Consider the following 15,226-nt stretch of genomic DNA (forward strand, 5'->3'; position numbering starts at 1 on the left):
ACTAACCTGTAGGCTTAACCATAGTTTTGCAAATATATTTAACTTAAGATCTCTGAATGTTTTAAATATCATTAAGTTTTTCAAATAGTATTGCTAATGCCCCTTGGTGTGTTGGGGAGTATTTGTTTTGTGTATCTTTCTAACTTAACACTTCCAGAGCTGTAACTAAAATGTTTGGTGCCCCTTCCCCATTTTTCCAATAGGGACATAAATGCCCTTGTGGGGAAAGAACATGAAAAGACTGATCTCAGAGAAAGCCAATGCTATGATGCTCCTTCCTTCCTACATACATACATATGAGGAAAATTATCCAATATCACATATCTAGTGGCAAAAATATGTAAACCATTGCTTTCAGTATCTGGTATGATCCCCTTGTGCAGCAGATAACCATATGTAAACACTTCCGGAAATTGTTGATTAGTCCTGAACATCGGGTTGGAGAAATTTTCCCCGTCTTTTGTACAAAACAGCTTCAGCTGTGGTATGTTGGTGGGTTTACTGCCATGAACTGCTCGCTTCATGTCCTTCCACAACATTTCGATTGGATTAAGGTCACGACTTTGACTTGGCCATTCTAAAACCTTAAATGTATTCTTCTTTAACCATTCTTTGGTCGAATGACTTGTTTGCTTTGGATCACTGTCTTGCTGTATGACTCACGTTCTATTGAGATGCAGCTCATTGACAGATGTAAAGGACAGTGTGACAGAAAACAAAGAATGCTCAAGCCAAGTTGAATATCGTATAAGTATTAGCGACGGAAGGGGTGAGGGAAGGAGACTGGGGAGGTCAGGAGATGCTGTGCTTCAAAAAGGAGGAAGCTACAAGTAAAAGTAATAAAAACAGGTAATTGACAAGTGCCACCAACAGCGCCCCCTACCTTGCAGCGATATGTGCGGTAGCACACTCTGCACCATCCTAAATATGGCCCTGAAGAGCTCAGTCAATTTAATTAACCATATAACTCAAGCATGGATGTCCTTAAAACTTTAACTGTAATGGCGGAGTTGGGGAAACACTGCTCTAGGTCACAATGTATTTAGAAATGTCCACTACTCTTCGTATGTCTGGAGTCAGATGCATAGAAAACAGACAATCATCTAAATAAAAAAAAATTGTTAAGTTTAAAAAAAAAAAAACCTAACTAAGCACTCCCCACACAAGTTCATGTTGTCAATGAAGTGGGAGGAGAGAGATTAAGTGGGCAGAATGGATCTCTGACCATAGCACATAGACGGTGGTGGCTGGTACTGGAAGACATACTAGCCACATTTTTGTGAAAGCTTTCATAAAAAGGGGGCATTCTAAAACCTGTTACTGGTTAAAAGACAGACACAAACATTCAGAATGTTGACCTCTGCAGAATAACGTGTTATTATAAAAAAAACGACAATGACATAATAAAAGTGGATTTGATCATGTTTTTATTGAAGGTCAAAACCTGACAGCATATTCCTTAACTTGTGGTCTATTCACACAATAGTTTTCCAAAATATATATTTTGTGCAAAATGTAGTTCTGTGAAGGCTTGTACCATATTTTGAAAAATGTCATTATAAAATGCTTATCGTAAGAATCAAACTACAAACACATAAAATAAATGCAGCACATCAAGAAATCAGCATGTTGTCACACTTTTCTTTCCACTACACACAATGTACTTTGGTCATTAACAAGTTACAATATAAAAACGTATGTTGCAGTATGTGTGTGGGAATCCACAAGTAAGAATCTTGTACAATCTGAGCACTACATTTATAATATATTGTGCATAGATACATCTGTATCAATGATTATCAGGGCTCTTACCAGTGTCCTGAGAATACAAGATTTCACTAGCACGTAACACTAGTAAAAGCATGTAAATCAGTCCTGCTACCCTAACTAGTATTTGTGGCCAGGAGCATTAATGTTGTTTTTTTTTTCCAAAGCTGCCTGCTCCAATTACTTGCTTTTAGTGTGTGACAGCATCAGGGTGAATGGAATGTCCCCCACTGACCTCCAACATAAAGTGCTTGTTAACCACCAAATGAAGCATCATTGGTGATTAATGAAATGTCAGTGAGTAAAGAATAATACATAAGATAACCAACACAGTATATTGTTAAACCATAACAAAGAACTGCTCCCCAATGTGTGATTTATCATTTCTAGTAGGACATTTAAGCTGGCTGGTAGCAGTTCTGACCTTCATGCACATATTGAACTGTAAAATACTGGAAGCAATACATAATCTAAATGAACTTTCACAAACCCTGACTTATTGCTCCACTTTTCTATTTATACGTAATAACTTCTTTATACCACCAATTATCAAGAGATTTGATTAAAGTTTCCCTTCATAATAGACATTAAACCAGGGTCTGCACTGTGCAACTGTTTTTCGTGGGACTTCTAAACCCTTCTTAAAGCCCTGGATGAAAATTGGAGGGATTGCGGTTTGTGATTGGCAATCCCGCTAACACACCCCTTAACCATGATTTATAGATGGTTATCTTAAATTTGCTGATTGTACTACACAACTGGTGAGTCCTGGTGACAGTAGCAGTAAACAGAGCCATGGCTAGCGTAATATTTTACCTAGGTGGTAGTGCAGCTATAAAGTTAATCTTACAAATTTCTATTTGTTCACTTATTTTCCTTTAACCCAACTACATTTATCCCAGGTAGTGATTTTTGTAAACAGCACTTTGTTCTACCTTGCTTAGTTTGTATAATTCTATTATGATTAAAGAGATTAAAAGGTTTTTTTTTTTTTTTTGTGTGTGTCCCAAAGAATACATTTCCTTTAAGGTGTCAGTTTAAAATATTAAATTATAGGATTTTTTGCAATGTGTGTTAGATCCAAGTTTATTTAGAAAGCTTATTTTATTGCCTAGAGCAGCACCCTTTAATTTAATGAAAGTCCATTTTGTGAAGTTTTATTGTAGAGGCTTAGGGGTTTAGTCAATGCATGTCGGATCCGACATGCGTTGAATAGACGGGCAAATCAGACTGGTTTTGCCCGTTTTCGACAATGCCAAAGTCGGATTGACGTTGTCGAAAACCGGAATAAAACCTTTCAGATTTGGCTGCAAATCCGACAAAACACGTGGATCAGCGGCTAATCCACCGATCCACGTGTTTTCCGACAAGACGGAACTGACACGTCTAAAAAATAGCAGGACCGTTGAATAGGTCGAATCATGATTCGACCTAAAAAAGTTGGAAATTGCCGTCTTTCCGACTAGATGGCAGTTCCTACTTCAATTGAATAGACCCCATAATGCGCAAAATAGACCTTATATGACATTGAACCTGCCTTGAAACTCCTGACCACTACTGCATCATATTTCCTCTGTAATCATAGCTGACGACAAAAGAGAGAAAGCTTTATATGCTGATTCATTAAAACATAAGAACGTTTATGACGTAGCAGAGGAGGGTTGTTGTAATGAGACGCTTCACTAGACCCATTAGAAGACAGCAGGTAAGTGCCATTTACATTCTAATACAGATTGTACACAGAGGGGCATATGTAGTAACACTTGGAGAGTGATAAAGTGGAGAGATAAGATATCAACCAACCAGCTTCTAGCTGTCATTTTTCAAACACAACCTGTAACACGACAGTTAGGAGCTGACTGGCTGGTGCTCGCTCTCTCTCTCTACTTTATCACATATCTAAGGCTTAGTACATTTTTGCTAGAATTAGATTATATGGTTTCTTTAACCCACTGCTCAGTACGCAAAATATATGGCCAAAATAAGCATGCAAATTAAATTCTAAAGGTAGAAACAAGGACTGCAAAAGGCCGAGATTAACAGTTAACAAACAACCAAACGATTAAAAAAAAAAAACCTTACAAAAAGAAATCCCTCTTTATTCATAAAGAGATCACACATATCAGCATTTGTATATTTTGTACTAGAATTTAAATACTCAAACAACAGATCAATTACTTTTAAATATCACCTTTTGTGGTTAGTATTAAATTATCAGTCCTTTACTTTGTGATCTCCCTATATCTACTTTCACGTGTCTAGCTTGGTATTGCTTTGTGATACCATCATACAGAAATTATTCACCCCATATTTAAAGATAATACTGCTGAACAGAAAATGTAACACTTTTACGGAGACTTAAATTCACGTTTGCAAATGGGGACATTTTAGGATGAAACACTGTACAATATAAACTACTACTATTTTTTTTTTGGCACCCACATATATATTTTTTTTTAAAATAAAATAAACATAAACCTATAATGGAGCAAATATTAAATAATACAGATTCTGCATTTACCCAAGTCAGCTTAATATTTGAAACAAAACCTCTAGGCCTAAATCCAGAAATGTATTTTTGTGCAATGCCTGTTTGCATCATTTTTCAGAAATGCATTGGGATAGCAAGATACCATTTATAAGTTGTGAAACGCAAACCTGTGAAATGGCATTAGACAGAACTACCTTTGTAGCATATAACAAAACTGTTCAAAATAACAAAATTGAATTTAAATAAAGACAAGGCATATACATGTAACACTAAAAGGTGCTCATCTGCAACAGTACTGCAAAAAAGTGTTTAATAAATACACTTGTCATAAGTACATTATAGAACATACAAATCATACATGATAGTAGCCATGTACAATTATTGCTATACTAGCAGTTCATTAAGGAGCATATTTAACCTTTTAAAATAATATTAACTCAGTGTAAGGTGGTTTAAGGTGGATTATAACAAGTTCTGATCATGACTTTGCTTTTAACATTACTATCTTTAGTTATTACTGTCTTTTTCAGATAATGTATTATGAACGATCATCTCTGGAAAGGATCAGGGTAACACTTTAGATTTCTACTAATTAACCTCTCACCTGCAAGGAAATGTTAGCATTGGTTGGCGACTAAATTATAAACGCTGGCCAAGATCTCATTTGTTATAATTGCAAAAGTTTAATATTTAAGCTCTAAATCAATGGTTCCCAAATTGTGTGCCATGGCACCCTGGGGTGCATCGAGATAACTTACAGGGGTGCCTTAGATTGGTGCTCTAGGACCAATTCAAATTATTTATCGCCAGTGTTATACGCAAAGCCAGAGCTGGTGGCTGTCAACCACAAATATGTGTACTGTACAAACCAAAGTGAATCTTGTCCCTCACCAAATAATTGAACCTAAGGATTACATACTGTATATACGCAATTTACTTAATTTAATTTTTCTGTAAGAAACTTGTGGAATAGTGGTACCTTCAAATTTATTCTGATACTCTAGGGTGCCATGATTGAAAAAAGTTTGGGAATAACTGCTCTAAAATCTAGTCAGGGCATTCTTGATGGTATATACTTTTGCATTCAGGAAGTCAACATGTTCTATACATTCCACAGTAGACTGAACACTGAAATGTAATAATATCTCTGATAGGGAATACAATGTACGTTTTCAGATGGTAACCAACTGAATTATTTTAAAGTTTGACAAACACAAAATGCATTCCTTAAACACTTAACTGGCATGGTTAGATCACATGCGACTGTGCTGTCCCACTGTGTCCCCCAGTTTTTGAAGAGGATATACATTCTGCAGATGTGTATAATATAATATTTAAAAAAACAACTCACTTTAATCTTTATTAAATAAAAAAAAATAATAAAAAATAATGTTATGAAGAGTTTTAAAGGGAAAATAATTGTCAGTTAAGTGGTTAAAGAATGAATAAAGATGTATGTCTAACCTGACACCGTTTGAGATATTGGACTACATGACTCAACAACACATGTAAAGGATTATGAGAAATGGAAAATTGTGATTGCTCCCCTTGAACCACCAGGTATCGATTCTGTAACCAATTTGTTACACTGTCTTAACCAAAAAGACACTTAAATGCCATAAAAACAAATAATTTTGACTATTTGTAAGTCAGTATTAAGCATAAATTAAAAGTTCTTGTTGATGACATCCATTTTCTTTGCCACTTTAAAATCACACGTGCCGTCACAAGAGGAAAAAAACTCTCAAAATTAAATTAAAAAAACAAAAACAGATTAGGAGAAGGCAAATTTATGCCTCTCCATTGGTTGATGAAGCATGTGCTTGCCTTCCCCTGATGGACTGAGCATGCCCAGATATCTTAGGCAGATGGCAGCTAAACGAATATATAGATATCTAAAATAAAAATTAATGAACACTGACAAGGTAAAATAAATAAAGAAATTGCACAAGTCAGTCACACGTAAACACTTCAGTTATGAAAAATGTCTTGCCACAGTCCTCGGCTTCTGAACATAAGCACAGTTACCGCTGTGAGGCAGCTTATATCTTGTCAGAAAAATGTAATCTTGCTCCAGAGAACTGGTAGAAAAAGGACTCTGTTCAGTATTAGGATTTGATCTTCCATAACTAGAATGAAAAGCAAATGAGCAAAATTCACAAATAATAAAGCCATAAATAACAAAGCCATACAGGCCAAAAACTAAAGCCATAAAATTTAACATGCTTATGGGAAATTCTGCATGTTGTATGTGTTTATGTTTTTGTTAAGGAACGGAAAGCAATTAGCTCATCAATATACAAATAGTAGAAATATTCTACTTTTACCATAGAGCAAAATGAAAAAATAAACAATAAAGCACACTTCAATCTTCTATGACAATATGTGTTTGTTTACATACGTATCATTACACAAACTTCAGCATCAGGGATTCAAATGGAGAATTTCTGTCTTCACTATAGAAAGTGTCAAATGCATATATTAAACGACTGTTACAGTGATCATGTCCGAACCATATAAAAATCTATAATTATGTGCTAATGCCTACTAAACCAAATAGCACGGAATAAAACAGCGTGTGTTTATGGGTCATCATGAGCAACACTGTCCTACTAGAACAACGAAAGCTCACCTTCAGATTAAATCCCAGCAGATCACTAATAACACCAGACACAGCAGACAGGATGACTACCTGGGTGATATTGTAAAGCAGAGGATTCATTGTAAGACCATATAACCTAAAGGGGTTGTCAAGTTCCTTAAAGAGAAAGGAAATGGATAATAGTTTATTAAACATGGTATTTGAAAACAAATGCTTTAATAACAGACCGTCAACTGAACATTTTTTCATCATAAAAAAAGCGATGGACATAATATCACAGACTCACAATAGAATTTCTCTATCGTCCTAGTGGATGCTGGGGTTCCTGAAAGGACCATGGGGAATAGCGGCTCCGCAGGAGACAGGGCACAAAAAGTAAAGCTTTAGGATCAGGTGGTGTGCACTGGCTCCTCCCCCTATGACCCTCCTCCAAGCCTCAGTTAGATTTTTGTGCCCGGCCGAGAAGGGTGCAATCTAGGTGGCTCTCCTAAAGAGCTGCTTAGAAAAGTTTAGCTTAGGTTTTTTATTTTACAGTGAGTCCTGCTGGCAACAGGATCACTGCAACGAGGGACTTAGGGGAGAAGAAGTGAACTCACCTGCGTGCAGGATGGATTGGCTTCTTTGGCTACTGGACATTAGCTCCAGAGGGACGATCACAGGTACAGCCTGGATGGTCACCGGAGCCTCGCCGCCGGCCCCCTTGCAGATGCTGAAACGAGAAGAGGTCCAGAATCGGCGGCAGAAGACTCCTCAGTCTTCTTAAGGTAGCGCACAGCACTGCAGCTGTGCGCCATTTCCTCTCAGCACACTTCACACGGCAGTCACTGAGGGTGCAGGGCGCTGGGAGGGGGGCGCCCTGGGAGGCAAATGAAAACCTTTTTTGGCTAAAAATACCTCACATATAGCCTCCGGGGGCTATATGGAGATATTTAACCCCTGCCAGAATCCATTAAACGAGCCCGCCGAAAAAGGGGCGGGGCCCATCTCCTCAGCCCACAGCGCCATTTTCCCTCACAGAAAGGCTGGAGGGAAGGCTCCCAGGCTCTCCCCTGCACTGCACTACAGAAACAGGGTTAAAACAGAGAGGGGGGGCACTAATTTGGCGTTAGAAATATATAAAAGATGCTATAAGGGAAAACACTTATATAAGGTTGTCCCTATATAATTATAGCGTTTTTGGTGTGTGCTGGCAAACTCTCCCTCTGTCTCTCCAAAGGGCTAGTGGGTCCTGTCCTCTATCAGAGCATTCCCTGTGTGTGTGCTGTGTGTCGGTACGTGTGTGTCGACATGTATGAGGACGATGTTGGTGAGGAGGCGGAGCAATTGCCTGTAATGGTGATGTCACTCTCTAGGGAGTCGACACCGGAATGGATGGCTTATTTAGGGAATTACGTGATAATGTCAACACGCTGCAAGGTCGGTTGACGACATGAGACGGCCGACAAACAATTAGTACCGGTCCAGACGTCTCAGAAACACCGTCAGGGGTTTTAAAACGCCCGTTTACTTTAGTCGGTCGACACAGACACGGACACTGAATCCAGTGTCGACGGTGAATAAACAAACGTATTCCTTATTAGGGCCACACGTTAAGGGCAATGAAGGAGGTGTTACATATTTCTGATACTACAAGTACCACAAAAGAGGGTATTATGTGGGATGTGAAAAAACTACCGTAGTTTTTCCTGAATCAGATAAATTAAATGAAGTGTGTGATGATGCGTGGGTTCCCCCCGATAGAAAATTATGGGCGGTATACCCTTTCCCGCCAGAAGTTAGGGCGCGTTGGGAAACACCCCTTAGGGTGGATAAGGCGCTCACACGCTTATCAAAACAAGTGGCGGTACCGTCTATAGATAGGGCCGTCCTCAAGGAGCCAGCTGACAGGAGGCTGGAAAATATCATAAAAAGTATATACACACATACTGGTGTTATACTGCGACCAGCGATCGCCTCAGCCTGGATGTGCAGAGCTGGGGTGGCTTGGTCGGATTCCCTGACTAAAAATATTGATACCCTTGACAGGGACAGTATTTTATTGACTATAGAGCATTTAAAGGATGCATTTTCTATATATGCGAGATGCACAGAGGGATATTTGCACTCTGGCATCAAGAGTAAGTGCGATGTCCATATCTGCCAGAAGATGTTTATGGACACGACAGTGGTCAGGTGATGCAGATTCCAAACGGCACAAAGGTGTATTGCCGTATAAAGGAAGAGGAGTTATTTGGGGTCGGTCCATCGGACCTGGTGGCCACGGCAACTGCTGGAAAATCCACCGTTTTTACCCTAAGTCACATCTCTGCAGAAAAAGACACCGTCTTTTCAGCCTCAGTCCTTTCGTCCCTATAAGAGTCATATCTGCCCAGGGATAGAGGAAAGGGAAGAAGACTGCAGCAGGCAGCCCATTCCCAGGAACAGAAGCGTTCCACCGCTTCTGCCAAGCTCTCAGCATGACGCTGGGACCGTACAGGACCCCTGGATCCTACATGTAGTATCCCAGGGGTACAGATTGGAATGTCGAGACGTTTCCCCTTCGCAGGCTCCTGAAGTCTGGTTTACCAAGGTCTCCCTCCGACAAGGAGGCAGTATGGGAAACAATTCACAAGCTGTATTCCCAGCAGGTGATAATCAAATTACCCCTCCTACAACAAGAAAAGGGGTATTATTCCACATTATATTGTGGTACTGAAGCCAGAAGGCTAGGTGAGACCTATTCTAAATCTAAAAAAATTTGAACACTTACAAAGGTTCAAATCAAGATGGAGTCACTCAGAGCAGTGATAACGAACCAGGAAGAAGGGGACTATATAGTGTCCCGAGACATCAGGGATGCTTACCTCCATGTCCAAAATTTGCCCTTCTCACTAAGGGTACCTCAGGTTCGTGGTACAGAACTGTCACTATCAGTTTCAGACGCTGCCGTTTGGATTGTCCACGGCACCCCGGGTCTTTACCAAGGTAATGGCCGAAATGATGATTCTTCTTCGAAGAAAAGGCGTCTTAATTATCCCTTACTTGGACGATCTCCTGATAAGGGCAAAGTCCAGGGAACAGTTGGAGGTCGGAGTAGCACTATCTCGGATACTGCTACAACAGCACGGGTGGATTCTAAATATTCCAAAATCGCAGCTGATCCCGACGACAAGTCTGCTGTGCCTAGGGATGATTCTGGACACAGTCCAGAAAAAGGTGTTTCTCCCGGAAGAGAAAGCCAGGGAGTTATCCGAGCTAGTCAGGAACCTCCTAAAATCAGTGCATCATTGCACAAGGGTCCTGGTAAAGATGGTGACTTCCTACGAAGCAATTCCATTCGGCAGATTTCACGCAAGAATTTTTCAGTGGGATCTGCTGGACAAATGGTCCGGATCGCATCTTCAGATGCATCAGCGGATAACCCTATATCCAAGGACAAGGGTGTCTCTCCTGTGGTGGTTACAGAGTGCTCATCTTCTAGAGGGCCGCAGATTCGGCATTCAGGATTGGATGCTGGTGACCACGGAGGCCAGCCCGAGAGGCTGGGGAGCAGTCACACAAGGAAAAAATTTCCAGGGAGTGTGATCAAGTCTGGAGACTTTTCTCCACATAAATATACTGGAGCTAAGGGTAAATTTATAATACTCTAAGCTTAGCAAGACCTCTGCTTCAAGGTCAGCCGGTATTGATCCAGTGGGAAAAACATCACGGCAGTCGCCCACGTAAATAGACAGGGCGACACAAGAAGCAGGAGGGCAATGGCAAAAACTGCAAGGACTTTTCGCTGGGCGGAAAATCATGTGATAGCACTGTCAGCAGTGTTTCATTCCGGGAATGGAAACTGGGAAGCAGACTTCCTCAGCAGGCACGACCTCCACCTGGCAGAGTGGAAACTTCATCGGGAAGTTTTCCACATGATTGTAAACCGTTGGGAAATACCAAAGGTGGACATGATGGCGTCCCGTCTGAACAAAAAACGGGACAGGTATTGCGCCAGGTTAAGAGACCCTCAGGCAATAGCTGTGGACGTTCTGGTAACACCATGGATGTACCAGTCGGTGTATGTGTTCCATCCTCTGCTTCTCATACCTAAGGTACTGAGACTTATAAGACGTAGAGGAGTAAGAACTATACTCATGGCTCCGGATTGGCCAAGAAGGACTTGGTACCCGGAACTTCAAGAGATGCTCACAGAGGACTTATGGCCTCTGCCGCTAAGAAGGGACTTGTTTCAGCAAGTACCATGTCTGTTCCAAGACTTACCGCAGCTGCGTTTGACGGCATGGCGGTGGAACGCCGGATCCTAAGGGAAAAAGGCATTCCGGAAGAGGTCATTCCTACCCTGGTCAAAGCCAGAAAGGAGGTGACCGCACAACATTATCACCACATGTGGCAAAAATATGTTGCGTGGTGTGAGGCCAGAAAGGCCCCACGAAGAAATTTCAACTCGGTCGATTCCTGCATTTCCTGCAAACAGGAGTGTCTATGGGCCTCAAATTGGGGTCCATTAAGGTTCAAATTTCGGCCCTGTCGATTTTCTTCCAGAAAGAAGTGGCTTCAGTTCCTGAAGTCCAGAAGTTTGTCAAGGGAGTATTGCATATACAACCCCCTTTTGTGCCTCCAGTGGCACTGTGGGATCTCAACGTAGTTCTGGGATTCCTCAAATCACATTGGTTTAAAACCAGTCAAATCTGTGGATTTGAAGCATCTCACATGAAAAGTGACCATGCTCTTGGCCCTGGCCTGGACCAGGCGAGTGTCAAATTGGTGGTTTTTTTCTCAAAAAAGCCCATATCTGGTTGTCCATTTGGACAGGGCAGAGCTGCGGACTCGTCCCCAGTTCTCTCCCTAAGGTGGTGTCAGTGTTTCACCTGAACCAGCTTATTTTGGTGCCTTGCGCCTACTAGGGACTTGGAGGACTCCAGGTTGCTAGATGTTGTCAGGGCCCTGTAAATATAGGTTCCAGGACGGCTGGAGTCAGGAAAACGGACTTGCTGTTATCCTGTATGCACCCAACAAACTGGGTGCTCTTGCTTCTAAGCAGACTATTGCTAGTTGGATGTGTAATACAATTCAGCTTGCACATTCTGTGGCAGGCCTGCCACAGCCAAAATATGTAAATGCCCATTCCACAAGGAAGGTGGGCTTATCTTGGGCGGCTGCCCGAGGGGTCTCGGCTTTACAACTTTGCCGAGCGGCTATTTAGTCAGGGGCAAACACGTTGGTAAAATCCTACAAATTTGATACCCTGGCTAAGGAGGACCTGGAGTTCTCTCATTCGGTGCTGCAGAGTCATCCGCACTCTCCCGCCCGTTTGGGAGCTTTGGTATTATCCCCATGGTCCTTTCAGGAACCCCAGCATCCACTAGGACGATAGAGAAAATAAGAATTTACTTACCGATAATTCTATTTCTCGGAGTCCGTAGTGGATGCTGGGCGCCCATCCCAAGTGCGGATTATCTGCAATACTTGTACATAGTTACAAAAATCGGGTTATTATTGTTGTGAGCCATCTTTTCAGAGGCTCCGCTGTTATCATACTGTTAACTGGGTTCAGATCACAGGTTGTACAGTGTGATTGGTGTGGCTGGTATGAGTCTTACCCGGGATTCAAAATCCTTCCTTATTGTGTACGCTCGTCCGGGCACAGTATCCTAACTGAGGCTTGGAGGAGGGTCATAGGGGGAGGAGCCAGTGCACACCACCTGATCCTAAAGCTTTACTTTTTGTGCCCTGTCTCCTGCGGAGCCGCTATTCCCCATGGTCCTTTCAGGAACCCCAGCATCCACTACGGACTCCGAGAAATAGAATTATCGGTAAGTAAATTCTTATTATCAACACATTTACTGCGGAATGCTAGTAAAAACCCATAGGGAAGTATCAAATTACCCTCAGTAACCGTCTCGCAGTGGGCTACCCAATTAGCCCCGATAGGCCAGCAGGGGTCGCGGTTTATCAGGGAATTTTGTCCCTCAAGCAGACAAAATCAAATCCCGAAAGCAACCCCATTTTCCTGCAAAAAATGCAGCTGGCGAACACTTACTGAACGTGTGTGTTTTCGGTAGATCCTAATAGGAAAGCCTGAACAAAATATTGGAGAAACGTGAAAACTCATGAAAAAGGTCTTTTTTTATCCTGATGTTTCTTCGCAGCTGATTATCTCCCCTTCCCCTCCAAAAATTAATTTCTGACACAAATGGAGACCAGAGCAACTTTCAGGATTACAAGAACTTTTCTGAAGCTGAATTTACCAATTTAAACTAGAAAATACTGTTGCAGTCTGTAACTGTTTGCCTAAAGAGTAGTCCTGGAATTTTAAAAGCTACCAATGTCTTTCATCTCAGTTAGCCATTAATAGTACTACTACAATGCAATAGAGAAATCTGCATCTTACTTACTTTTAATGCATCAATCCCTCAAAACTTTTTTTTTTTTGGTTTTAGTTTTATACTGCAAGTTTTGAACCATTTAACCTGAATGTAGCAACTATAGTGTATTACTTTTAGAGGTTGCTCTCGTAAAACTCAGTCTTCCCTTTGCAAAATCTCTCCATGGGAGAATAGCTACAGTTTCTCATCAGGAACGCATTTCAAAACTCAAGCTCATTGCCTAGGAGAGGGTGATCTGATCTCTGAGTAAGATCCCTACCACCAAGTGTAGTAAAAAAAAGGAAATTGCTAACACATTATCAACCTGTAACCTGCTTCATCAGGTTTAAATTGCATTAGAAATTGCAGGTGAACAGCTGAAACAAAAAAGTATGATTGCTCGTGTGCCATGGTTCCAATCCGTAACCAGTATTATTATTATAGAGATATGACAACAAAAGGGTAAAGGCCCGTACACACTGGTCGATATATCGGCCGTTCTCCTGAACGGCCGATATATCGCGGGACCATCGGCCAGTGTGTACGGCCGATACGTCTGTGAACTCCGTCGTTCACAGACGTATCGCGTCGGCCCCGCAGCACAGCCGACGGCCAATATATCTACCGATATATTGGCGCGTCGCTGTGTGTGTACGGGCCGCGCCTGTACACATGCTGCGGCGGCCGGCGGTGATTGACAGATGAACTGGGCGGGCGTGCGTACACGCCCGCCCAGTTCATGTCGTCAGACCCCGACGGATCGGGCAGTGTGTATGCTCAACACACTGCCCGATCCGTTCATAGATATATCTGCAGATCAATTGATCTGCAGATATATCTATTAGTGTGTACCCACCTTAAGGAGGCCCCCGCTGATGAGAGATCTTACAATCTAGTACTAAATACTTGTGCAGATTATAAATAGATCACTCACTTTCAACAACTTTGTTGCTAATTTTAAGACATTGTTGACAAGTGTCAGCTCTTCCTTCTTGTTTGGTTTCTTCTCCATTTTCAAGTACAAATTAATCTATGGAATACAGGAAATGCGTTACACAGTATCAATATACATTTATTCCATTGTAATAGATTAGCTTCCATTCATGTACTGCAGAGGATATTGTTTATATTTTTAAATAGCATTTAAATCTTAGCACATACAGACTAACACATCTCTCTCAGACTAATACATCTCACTCCAAAACAAGGTTGTCTTTTTCAAACTGACTATTCCAATGCTAAAACCACAGTATAACCAGCTTCACGTTGTTACACACTGCCCAATCCTGGAGAAATGTCACTCTTTAAAAAACATTACCTTCTCTTCAGTCTTCACCAGTCACCTTTCCAGCCCACAGAGAATTAAACAAAACAAACAAAAAAAAATAAACTACACATGCATGCATACATAACTAAATAAAAACATTCTAATACAGAGATCGCTCTCATTCCTTTGTGTAGAAAATAAAAAAAAAGACTAATGACATTACTAAGCTGGAGAATTTCTATAGGTAGAAAATCAATATTATCTCAGAATTGGATGCTTAAGGTTAGTTGTACTAATCAAATCTGGAAGTACAGATGTGTTCTCAAATTGTGGCTCCAGTCATGCCAAACAGGCCCACGCGGCATGCCAGGTCCCGGCCAGTTCGGCTGCAGTGAGTGTTTTTCTCTCTCAAAATATGCATCTTATTCACATAAATTAACAACTGGAAGCAAAAACACTAGTTTGCTACATTACACTGATGAATTTGATGACATTTGTACATCTGTGTGTGAGAAAGTCCGACGATGCGACGGTTGGTCTATTTTCGCACACCAAGTTTTGCTGTGCTTATCTGCAACTTTGTACAAGTTTAAAACAATTTTCTGTTTAAAGTTGCAGCTCAGTATCTCTAGAACACTTTGGGAGGAGGGGGGGGGGGGGATTTCAATTGCTGACAAAGGGCACGAATTGCAGCAGTGTTTAAACGCTGGTAACGGCAGCTCCTCTCGCACCCTGACCCTGCCAAAAGTGTT

At 41.3% G+C, this 15,226-nt stretch overlaps 1 protein-coding gene across 6 annotated transcripts in view; it reads right to left on the minus strand.

The window, feature by feature from the left end:
- Window positions 1–1,410: 1,410 nt before the first annotated feature.
- The window catches only part of PHTF2 (putative homeodomain transcription factor 2), a 325,987-nt gene continuing 312,171 nt past the window's right edge, over window positions 1,411–15,226 (minus strand). For all 6 annotated transcript variants that reach the window (XM_063926970.1, XM_063926968.1, XM_063926969.1 and 3 more), the window contains 3 exons: window positions 14,142–14,237; window positions 6,891–7,016; window positions 1,411–6,387 (listed from right to left, as the gene is read on the minus strand). In XM_063926970.1, the coding sequence (XP_063783040.1) occupies window positions 6,367–6,387; window positions 6,891–7,016; window positions 14,142–14,237 (243 nt within the window). In that variant the 3' untranslated portion in view covers window positions 1,411–6,366. The remainder of the gene's footprint in view (window positions 6,388–6,890; window positions 7,017–14,141; window positions 14,238–15,226) is intronic.

Source organism: Pseudophryne corroboree, chromosome 6, assembly GCF_028390025.1.
Source record: "Pseudophryne corroboree isolate aPseCor3 chromosome 6, aPseCor3.hap2, whole genome shotgun sequence".
In the NCBI taxonomy this organism is placed as follows: Eukaryota; Metazoa; Chordata; class Amphibia; order Anura; family Myobatrachidae; genus Pseudophryne; species Pseudophryne corroboree.